Source organism: Misgurnus anguillicaudatus, chromosome 17 (assembly GCF_027580225.2).
Source record: "Misgurnus anguillicaudatus chromosome 17, ASM2758022v2, whole genome shotgun sequence".
NCBI lineage: Eukaryota > Metazoa > Chordata > Actinopteri > Cypriniformes > Cobitidae > Misgurnus > Misgurnus anguillicaudatus.
In genome coordinates this window covers 11,436,863-11,449,138 of record NC_073353.2, presented here as the reverse complement: position 1 = coordinate 11,449,138, position 12,276 = coordinate 11,436,863, and the positions used below count along the sequence as shown (strand labels likewise).

Here is a 12,276-nt window from a genome sequence, read left to right as displayed (position 1 = left end):
GTATTCATCTGTAAAATATGCACGTATGTCCATTTAAACTCAATTTTGGTCATATGTGGATTATATCATTACACTGGCAAGAATATGGTTACATGTAAAGATGCCGTACCAAGTGTGACAACGCTACATTCAACTGCTTTTGATATACGGTGTTTTTTTCACTTCCTGAAAAGTAACCGTTGTGGACATACACGAGTTTCATCGGGCAGCAAAAATATGTTTTTACATACAAAAACATCAAAAGCAACAAGTAATGGGATATTTTCTACCATGATTTTGGAGAAATGCTTCATTTGATGGGCGGGCCGCATTGAAGACCTGGATGTAAACGCCCACTGCTATGATTGGATAGCTTAATTCTCCGTCAGTACATGTGGGGAACTGTTTTGAAAACCTTAATGTGTAAAAATAAGCAGCCGAACACATATATGTTCGAGCAAAAAAAGGTTCTGGGTGCAAGAGATGATACACATAAATGACAATGCGTATCATGGTGAAGTAGCAACATATCTTCAAACCCGACGTAAGGATCAGAATCTAAATCGCAGCTGGTAAGTCCTTATCACTAACTTTGTATAGTGAGGTTGCTCTTATAAGTTTAAGTTTAATACTACAGTTTAATAATAAAAAAGCTTTGAATGTTAAGTGTTGGACTTTTCAAACGCAACAATTTTAATGTTGATGACACTACCATCTTGAGCCCTATCTCTGATTAGCTTAGCGCACTTTTAAATGGATATATGAGGTGTTCGGATTCAAAACCCTCTAAGTGGGTATGCACTCCAAAGCATTTAAATACGTCTGAAAACGCCATGTGGATGTTGACTGGCAGCTTTCTTCAGCTGAGCGCTTTGGTTGCTGTGATAGTTCTGCTTTGTTCATCAGTCGTTGTATGATGCGGCGGTTGGTTGTTGTGATGTTTATCCCACCCCTCCTCCACTGTAATTGGACGGCCATGTGAGAACTGACATTGACAAGCTGAGCTTTTCACCCAAAATTGTATTTTTTTAACTCTCAAAGCTCAGCGCTGAGCGTGGAAAAACTGTCGAGCGCCGGCTTTCAGCGCGGAAAACGCAAGCTGCTGGCTTATTCGAAAAACATAGCCTTTCCATTGGAAACTATTGAAAACATACGTCGGCCCCTGCGTAAAAGCTTTGGTGTGCATAACTCCTAAGTGTGTCTGACATGTTTTCTTGTAAATTAGCATTTTTATCTAACTGCAGGACCGGCGTCAAGGTGGGGCATTCGTGGGCCATGCCCCCCCAAACAGGTTGTACGCCATTGACCAACAAAAACCTGGTCTAAAGTGCAATATTTTTTTTTGTTATTTAAAGAGCCCATTAGTAATATGCGCCTAAACGGGACGACAACGCGGGTTTGCTTAACACAGACATGAATGCGCAGCAGCACAAAAACGCTTTTAAATATGAAAGATTAAAGGATTGAATGTAAAGATTATTATTGAGTCTCTTGGACATAAATGAGGACTAATTATGAGACGTTAGAAGGCACAAAGAGCTGCTTCACCTGCAGCCTGGTAAGTAAATAAATGCTTTCCTTTAAACAAATGCATCTGTTTTTAAATGTTTTTTAAATGCTACCTCACGGATTTATTGTATATGATGACTCTGTACATGTGGATATGGTGAGATAAGAAACATTTTTAAGTAATGCTTAAAAAATCTCGTGACGCTGTCCAAGTGCTGAAAGGAGAGCCGTTTGTAAATTCTTTATCTTCTGTTTGTTACAAATAAAGTATGTTTAGAGTACAAACCTTTTCTTACATACTTGTAAATTATTTTTTGATGGTATTGGATAGCCATACATTTAAAGCAATTAAAAGCCTGCTTTTTTACTTCCATGACTAAAAGAATGGAAGAATGGAAGAAAACAGGTTTTAAAGGTTTTAATCCAAAAAATAACAATTTCAATACGGTATTGCGGAAAGACGTAAATACTCGTCATTGGCGGGGAAGCGTTTTCTCTTGATTGACGAGATATCTCGTCAATGGCGGGGAAAGAGCTAAGCTGCTGTCGAATCACAACACACTAAACAAACTATCTTTCCTAATCTTTCCTGTAGAGAACAAGGCATTTAGTGGTTTCTGGCAACAAAACAATGTGGCGTTTAGCAGTTTCTGATAACAGAGCGCTATTTCTGAATGGCCTGAGGCTGGGATTAAGCACGTTTGAAGCGTTTTGGATCAATATATAGTACATGCTGAGAGTGTTCAGTCGATACACAGGTTTCCTGTTTACAAACAATACAAGGTGTGTGCGCATCCTGGAGACAGAAAGCCCGATTGATGAGCTGGTCCGCTACTGCAAGAACCTTAAGCATTGAAGCTTTCTTTATTGTTTGTATAACTGCTGACTAAATAAAACTTGATTTTAGTTGGATTTGTTTTTCTGTCTTTATTTTTGCAGTGTTGCTGTGATACATGTATGAATTATAATGTTAGGCTAGTAATGTTGTAGTCCCAACTACTGGTATGTTAACATCAGGCACACAGCACTGGCTCTGTTGGTACAATTAACCACGCAACAACTCCTTTTGACTAACAGACACCGCTACTAGCCTACAACACAAGACACGTCTTTCTGCCTCGCGGTTGCGTGCACAAGCAGAGATGACTCATTTTTTATGGATGGGGTTTAGTGGCTTTTGTATCTGAGCTCTTCACTTCTATCTGTATGGAGCTAGTTTTTCATGAACTTCCAATACAATATATTTTGCAGTTTAATGCAAATCTGTTACAGATACCTTATGTTTTTAATGATGATTTATTTTATGAATAGTTTGGGAAGATAATAGTATCCAAACATTTATGCTTTTCTGAATGCATTACTTACTGTTACATATTGTTCATTTTTAAAAGATGTTATAAATTATTCAGTCTCATGACACTTTAATGCACACAATACAAATATTTTGCATTTAAAGGTCACTTTCATCCTGATCCCATTTTTCAAACTTTAGTTAGTGTGTAATGTTGCTGTTATAAATAATACCTGTAAAATTGTAAAGCTCAAAGTTCAATTCCAGGTATTTCTTAAACAGAAATCCCATTGTGAATACATTGTGTGAAAAATACCGCGTTTTTTACACATGAAATATGAACACATGTTATATTACGCACTGTAAACACAATCAAGCACGGGGCCTTTAAATGTAGTTTTTATGTCACTAATATGTCATTGAGGCTGTTTAACCAAATCCTTTAGATGCCTGGGAAAAGTAGAGAACTTAAAAAAAGCATAAAATAAAATGAAAAGGCAACCATTGCATTTCATCATGGTAAGGCACATGTGACCCTGGACCACAAAACCAGTGACAAGTAGCACAGGTATGTGAAGTAATAGCCTGGCAATCAATTTTATGGCAAAAAACATTAGGATATCAAGGAAAGATCCATGTTCCATTAAGATATTTTGTGAATTTCCTACCGTAAATATCTAAAATATTTATTTATCATTAGTAAAATGTGTTGCTAAAGGACTTCATTTGGACATCTTTAAATGCAATTTTCTCAATATTTCGATCACAAATATTCCTATCAAAAATAATGCATCAATGGAAAGCTTATTTATTCAGCTTTCAGATGATGTATAAATCTTAATTTCAAATCAATTTTCAAAATTCAATCAAATCTCAATTCCATGTCAACACAAGTTACTGTTAATTCATAAATAAACTTTTGTTCTTTGTTATTATTGCTGTTTGCATTAACCAATGTTTAAGTTGCTTGTAAATGTAAATATAAATGTAAATAATGTATTACTTTTTACAAATTTCCATAAAGATTTATAAAAAGTAATTTATAATATTAATATTTGCTAATTCATGTTATTTCACCATATTTAACGTAAATCATCGACCCACACAATCAAAATGTTACTGTAAATGTACTAAACAGCTTCAAAAAAAACATTTTGACAAGCTGTTATGAAATTACAACGTTCAAACTGAGAACTAAGCCGACTGACAAGTTAAAGTTTTTAAGTCTCACCTAAAGTCAGCTGCAAGATTGTTAAAAAGATGAAGTAGTGACTGTTATTCATTCCTCCTGAAATCCACCATAAAATCTCTATGTTTCAGTTTTCCAATGGTTGCTCTTCTTGACAATTTTTTAAAACAAACCTTTACATTACTTTGTACACCATTAACTGCTACTGACAAAAGAAGAAGTGATGCTACACAAGATCTAAAAGTACACAGTGACTGTGATGACCCCTTCCACACTTTTTTATCTTCATAATCAAGTGACAAGATAACCTACACTAAATACTTAATGTAAGTTATGATTTTACACAATCATACTGCCCTCTACAGTATTAAAGGTGACAGTACATAGATATAATATTACTCATTGATCAGCAAACCTTCAGCCTCTTAAAGTTACTAATGAAGTCAATGCCAACTCATATTTATCTTTGACATTGTCTCACAATAAATAATGGATTCCAGCAATAGATTGTCAATTACATTTTAAATGCCTAACATAGACAACCTCTCAAGAAATACAGTTCATGGTGGAAGATTATTGTTTGTGGTCTTAAAGGAAATGCTCAACTTCCTGCCCCACAAGCAGCAACTGCCAGAGCCCAACAGTGAATTAGTCAGAAACATGCGTCAAACATTTGAGAAACTCTTTACTATCTTTTCAGTTACTGAATGTTGTCTACTTCAAAACGGCATAAATTGTTTTCCTAGTGCATATACTGCCTGAAATGTATGTGTTGTTAGAGTGCTTCATAAAGCAGAAATAAACATAAGCACATATATTATTTTTAGAAAGATGTTATCTGCATCTCTGCAACGTTTTCCTGGTAGATGTGGTAGATGTTTGCACATAAATCATGTAAAAATCTCATATAAAACATAGAAAAATGAATGAGTGCCTAAACAAAAATGAGATGTTAACAAATCCAGTAGAACCGATCATATAGCTGTCGAGGAATTACTCAAAACAAACCTAGAATAGTAAGCAGAACATAAGGCAAATAGGGGTTATGCACAAACACATGCATTAACATTAGCATGCACTAAGAGGCAAATGAAAACCACAGAATACAGGAAATACAGACGAAATACAAGCTCACTGTTGTTCGGCTGAACATTGAACTTTATCCTCTTCTGCATCTGTAGGCTTGTGTCTTACGGTGTGATAGACAGCAGGCTTAAAACCTTGTGTTTAACACCATACAGATCTACACTATAATCTGAGGTTAAAGGTCCAAGATTTTCTTCACAGACAAACAATTTAAATCTTGTTGGAATTATGGGAAATTGTTTAACGCGATGCTCATCTAGAGAGAAAAGGTACGTACTGGAGACATAAGTCAAACAATAATCTATTTTGTGTACATGCATGCATGTGTGTGTTGTCACATGTCCTGATCAGTAATAGTGGATTTTAAATGTATAAAATGGTTAATTATGTGTGCAATAGATTCTAAGATTTAAATGACATCTTTCTTTCCTCAGCAAAACGAAAGAGGAAACTGGTAAGATAATTATTTAGTTTATAAACATTGAAAGATTTGTGAAAAGGGTCAATGCATTTTTTATGACTGTATAACTTCCTTTTTAATTCATTTGTCCTGCCAATGTTCATGTCACGCTTAATGTTTCTCTTTTCAGGCATACACTTCTGTACTTATTGAATATGAATAGTTCCTTACATTGTTTATGTCCATTTAATTGACAGAAATCAGTTATGCTCTGTTTTGTTTATTTTATCTAGCTGATAATGAGAACCAAAGTGACACAAACAAAAAGGTAAGAAATTCTGCTAAACAATCACATTAAAGAGAGATTTATCATTGTGATTTTTGTGGTAACACCTTATTTTACCACACATTACACTCTAAAAAATGATGGCCGTTGGGTGATAAAGTGATGAACCCAACCCGTTGGGTTGTAATTTAACCTATAATATTGTTTCAACCAAAAATTTGGGGTTTTTTAAGCAATTGTTGTGCACAAATTTAACCCAACGGCCGAATTTGTCTCTTTTTGATCAAACATTGGGTTGAAAATAACCCAGAATTCTTTATAGTGTACATGCAATTACACTACCAATTTTATTTACTGCTAAATCACTAATAACATAAATTATGTGTAATTACATGCATTGTTTTGTCTTAAAACGCACAAATGTAGGGTTTTTGTAAGGTTTGTTTGTAAAAACGTCTTAAATTACCTAATATTAATAAGTCTAGTCCTGGATTAACCTAAACCCTGTCCGGAAAACCGCCCCTAAATGTTGTAAATCATTATTATTCAATACTTAAATGTTTAAAATAACAGTGACACCGTAAAATAAAGGGTAACCACTTTATCTATATTTATCAGATTGTCTGTTAAGATGAGACTTTCTTCTTTATTTGCAAAAAATAAACTTTTTATGCATTTGGTTACGGCTTTATCCAAACAAACTTACATTGCATTCAATCAATCTACACTCTTATAAAGGAAGTGTTAATTTTTTACACATCTTTGTGCGTTACGATTTTAACACATTTTGTGTAATTTTAACACATTATGTGTCATTTTGTGTTAAAATATAATACAAGTTGACCTTTGCATTGCCAAAATGAAGACAATACAAAATAAAGGCTTAACAAAGATGATGCAATCATAGGAATACATCAGCCATTAAATAAATGAGTATAATCTGTAGCTCTGTGTCTCTGGGCCCTAATTTAAATATGGTATATATAGTGTGTAAACTTTATCATGGTTGTTCTGGATCTTCCGCCTAAACTGGTGACTCAACAGCATTTTATGTGTTTGCTTGTTTTGCATTTTGTGGCATCAAATCTGCTATGAATGAGTCTGTTGACTGAAATATGCAAATGCCAAACTGTATTTAGTCACAGTCACCTGGTAGTTTAAATGTCAAGATGATACTATAAATAAGATATCAATGGAACGTTAGATAACACAGGGTTGGAAATGTAAAGTTTACACAAAATGATTCAGATACTTACAAGAATACAAAGACAGGTGCATTAACTGCAGATATGTGCAGTAAGCAACATAATTATCCTCCAATCCATACGTTTGCTGTGGTCGTTTGTCCATGTCGCCAATATGACCAACAGAAGCATTTACTAAATTAGCGCCTCTACTGGCAGTAAGTGAAACTTCATATATTAGGGTATGAAATTATATTTTGGGGTATAATTTTGCTATGACGACATGTACTGGAATATGATTTTCAATTTAAACCACCAGGATTAATTGAATTTTATTTCACATTACTCAGGCATTTAGGGCAAATAACGTACCCATTTATTTATTATAAACACAGCATACAACACATTCACAACTTTTTTGAGGTCAAACGATTGATTTATTTGAAGAAAAGAAGCAAAAGTGATGACAATCCGCTGTAAATATCATGATCTGGTGTACTCGTTCAAAAACTGCGGCCAGAAGAAGCGATGATACCACTGGCTCTCGTGTGTCTCTTAACCGAGACAAGAACGTAAAGCGCTTTTGGCTCTTGTGGCAGATTGCATCATGCTCTAATGTTCCCGTTTATGTTTGAATGAGATCTGACTGTGCATTTGTTGTTCATATAAAGTGGCTTCAGTTTGCAAGGTTTGCAACGCCAATTGTTTGTAATACTTTTACATGTTGTGTTTTATATGGTTGAGAAGTGGTTGGGTTAAGAGTAAGGCTGGGGTTAAATGCTCCTACATATCTTTAAAATCATAAATGTTTATGAAACCATTTTAACGTTTTCAAATTTGTATAATCTGACGTATAAGGCAAAAAACCTTAAAATGTTACTCCAGGTTGTATAACATACTGGCGCAAGAGGGGATTATTCCCTTAATACATCACTTTACGTCGTAATAACGTGCTTGCACAAATGACCTATGAGGTCATTATTTTTGGAGGACAGTCTGGCAGTAAATGTTAAACAAATATTTTATTAAACCAATACGTTTAAAAACATAAATACTGTACAACTACCCACACATATTATACTTTTCTTAAGGATGTCGACATGTCAGACAAGATGTCAAAATATGGTCCCTAGCTGTCACTGTGTTGGTACCCTTTATCAAAGTACAGCTTTGCACCTAAATAGTTCATATCAAGTTCCTCAAAGGTACATATTGGTACCAAATGTACATATGTACATAAAAGGACATTTTTAAAGGGTACTGCCCCAGTGACTGTCACGATTCTGTCATGTGTTCATTGTTCTGTTCATTGTTCAGGTCTTTTATTATGTAGTTCTGTTTTGTGTTCATGTATTTTATTTTGAAAGTGTTCACTGCCATGTGTGTCTCTTGTTTCCTTATTCCCTGATGTGTCATGTTCTGATTGGTTCTTTACCTGTATATATAGCCCTCATGTTCCCATTATCTTTGTTTGATTATGTTTGATTAAACTGCACTTTGGTTCTCTTTACTCTCGCCTGTCAGTGGATTATAACAGTGACAGCTTGTTACCTTTTTTTTCTGACAGTGTAACATATGTATGTAATGCATAAATATGTGACTTAGATGACTCTTTGGTTATGTATTTGAATGGATTAATAGCTTCATTGTGATAGATTTATGTTGTAATTTAATGTAGCAATAGAAATTGCTTGTATACTAAAGTTTAATTGCTGTAAATGTATGAACTGACACACAGTTGAACCAATAAGATAAAGGACTTTTAAATAGGATGGATTCAGATTTTTCATGGTTTCTTACGGCTTGTAACCAAAGGGTCAATAGTTTGATTCTCACGACTGGCAGGAAACGAATGAGGTGCTCTTGATCAATGACCTTTCCTCCAGTTGCTCCCCGAGCATTGCACTGTAAAAAAAATTGTTGACTGAAATAAATTATTTTTTAGTAACTAGTTCCACAGAAATTGTATGTTCACTACATTTCTGTCTCCAAAGTGTTACCTGGATTGTTGTTTTTTAGTTGGCCCAAACTTGACTCAAATATAAAAAAGTTGTTTGCTCAACTAGCTTTATAGTTCATTCAACTAAAATGTTTTAATCAGTTGAATCTTTAAAAACTTACATCAAAGACTCTGTCAATTAAAATGTAAGTATTTACTCGATTTTTTATGTATTAATTCAATTCATATTTATTATTTGGGAATTTTTAATAAACTTTTTACAATTATTTATCAATAATTTAATGCTGGTGTTGTTATCAAAATTATTAACTAAAAACAAAAGCTTTATTCACTTATTCACTTATCATACAGACTGAACATACAGAATTAAGTCTTCTCTAAATAGAGGGCATAAAACAGTTCAAAAAAGCACTCCAAAGTCAGTCAGAAAATCTGCAGGGCCATTAGGAGAACTTCTTCAGCCCGTACAAGAGGAAACTGTCTCGCCATGTATCCCTCTGGTCTGCCTCTCACACCATCTCCGCTCTGGTTTGATAAACAGAGGAATATAAATACACACACACATACATAAATACATGTTTAATATAATAAAGCTTGACCGTAAAATATTTTATTCCCTAAAGTAATGTTAACGTTAGGCCAAATTTCCCTCAGACATCACACGTAATTGAATTAAACACTATTGGGCGGTTTTCTCAGACAGGGTTTATCACTGACTAAAATACTGACATCTCTTAAAATATGAGTGCTATTGTTTTGTCTCAAAATGCACGCCAGTATTGTATTTTATAAGGTTTGTTTGTAAAAATGTCCCAATTATAATTAAGACCGAGTCCTAAACCATGTCTGGTAAACCCACTCTATATCCAGGCTATCTTAACTAAAATAGCTCCACTTTAACTCGGACACATAACACAACACACCTTTATATATCTTGTATCTTTACAAAAACGTCAAGTTTCTGCATCTTTGCCAATTAATATCTAAGGTCTAAAATTAACATTTATTTACAACCACTTACCTGACGTGAACTTGAGAAAACGGCTGATGACTTGTGTTGTTGTGTGAAACAGTGAGTGATTCCGGCTGTTACGTGCGGATTGATCTCAGATGAAATGACCTGTGATCCAGATCCTTCCGAGTTAAGACATTTTAAATTCAAGACACGCACATACATACATACATACACACACGCGGGGCGCGCACACACACGGGTATATTTAAAAGTTTTATTTAAGATTGTTATGATATTGGGACTATTTCTCCACCCGCTCCTTCAGCTCTGAAGTTCAAATTCGCAGCAGGACACAGTCGGGTTATAACAAATGTAAAAGATATGAAACATCACTCAAAGCGATATCAATTAAGTGCAATCCTAAAATATGATTTAAAACATAACCCGTTCATTATTAAGTATGAGAAATTAAAATGAATTAAATCAAAAGTTTAAACGGAGCCAGCAGTCGATTTCTGATGGGCTTGCCGAAGCGAGGCTGCGATGGGCGGGGTGTGAGCGCTTGAGCGACGGTGATCCTCTGGATCTTATCTCTGTCCAAAAGTGTTGAGCACATTTTTAAATAGACGCTATCTTTATTAACCGACTGCATTTTTAAACTTTAAGCACTTTAATACATTCACGCCTCAACAACTCTTACAATTACATTTTGTGACCAAATAACAGTAATATTATGAGCATTTTGTTGTCAGGAAACAAAGTCCAAATATTTACCTGATTTGTCTTTATTAGTTCAGTCAACATAGCCATTCTGAATGTTGACTGGATTTGAAAATAACCATTAATTTAATGTTTTAAACACAGATTTATCTAGACTTAAAATAATATGTCTTCTCAACTAAGCTCAAACAAGAAAACTGGTTTAACTTATATATTTTTGCCTGTGCAACATTTCATTAATTGGATTTTTTACAGTGTGCACTGAATGGCTAACCGCTGCTCTGTGTGTGTTTACTAGTCACTGAGATGGATTAACCACTTAACTACAGCATTCAGAAGCCAAAGAAAAATATGTGTATAAAAAACTATCAAATGCAAATGAATGGTTAAAGGGAACATTTTCAAGAGTCAGTATCATGCAGAAGTTCACAGTGCCGCCTCTGTGACAATACACCATTGTTGTACAACACAGTTAACTTTATATGAGAATCATTGCTATGGCCTCATGGAACAAAGACGAATTTAACCTAAACCAAATGTCCATGCCAGTTCATGTAATACAAATGTCTGGTATAATTCACATTTGTTTTTCTCTTCGACAGACATCGGGTAACGAAGACATCCTATATGCATCCATTGACCACAACAATCCCAAATCAGAAAGACAACAGAGAGACGTTGAGGAAAATGATTGTGATTATGCAGTTGTGAAGATGCCTGATAAGACAAAAGACAGACACAAAAGCAATGAGGACTGTTCAGATGATTATGTGCTTATGGCCTGAAGTCACTGCATTCTGCTGGATGGACAATCTGAGATAAAGTACATAAACCAAACTGTAAAGACCTTTGTAAAGGTTTTAATGACTTTAAGCTGTTTTATATTTATTTGTTGATTTTGCATTTCTTTCCATTTGCAGATTACGTTGTTATTTAAATATGTCGCTGCATCTATACCGCAAACATTTTTGTATATTTTGATATATCAGGGCACAAAATATGTGAAATGATTCTGCCTTTGCCAATGTGTACAGTGAATAAAATGAATATTGTGCCCTGTGTACTGTATGTCATTTTATGTATGTGTCAGGATTACATTGTACATTGTAGTTCACAGAAGGGTCAATAAAATAATGAATGACTGTACAGTAACGACAATGCATTGTGCTGGGAAAATCATTCAGAGCCGCTCACATCCAGGACACTTTCTGTTTCAGAATTATATAAAGGGGCTTTTGTTTTCAGCTCTTTTTAATATATAATCTTATTTGATCACATTATATCTTATCTGAGCTCCAGTTGGAAATGCATTCAACCAAATTTGCAATGGATTGAAAGTGACCCATTTTATTATTATATTTTTTGTGTTGTTTGTTTTTATAGTACATCAGTTCATTTTTATTAGTTGCAATTCAATATACTGTAATACTTTTACAGCATTTTTTTAAAATCTTTTACATTTAATACATTTTCACGTTTCAAGTTGTACAAGTTAAAGGTGTAAAATGTAGAATTCGCGGCTAGAGGGTGCCAAAACAATAACAATGACGTAGATTAATGACGCTCTGAAGCAGCCTGGAATTATGGGATTTGTTGTCTTTAACTTAACCGCTGATGGCCATCAATCAGGTGGAACGAGAAATCATGTTGACTGATATGGTAATAAGTAATCAAGTCTTATAAATGTTACGTTTGATGACATTGTTTTATTCCATTA

General features: G+C 34.4%; 1 protein-coding gene across 1 annotated transcript; it reads left to right on the top strand.

Moving 5' to 3' along the window:
• Positions 1 to 5,107: 5,107 nt before the first annotated feature.
• LOC129451766 (uncharacterized) lies at positions 5,108 to 11,586 on the top strand. Its single transcript, XM_055215202.2, has 4 exons — positions 5,108 to 5,323; positions 5,489 to 5,508; positions 5,748 to 5,782; positions 11,162 to 11,586. Exons 1-4 carry the CDS (start codon positions 5,283 to 5,285, stop codon positions 11,342 to 11,344), a joined length of 279 nt encoding a protein of 92 aa, XP_055071177.1. The 5' UTR covers positions 5,108 to 5,282; the 3' UTR covers positions 11,345 to 11,586.
• Positions 11,587 to 12,276: the final 690 nt, after the last annotated feature.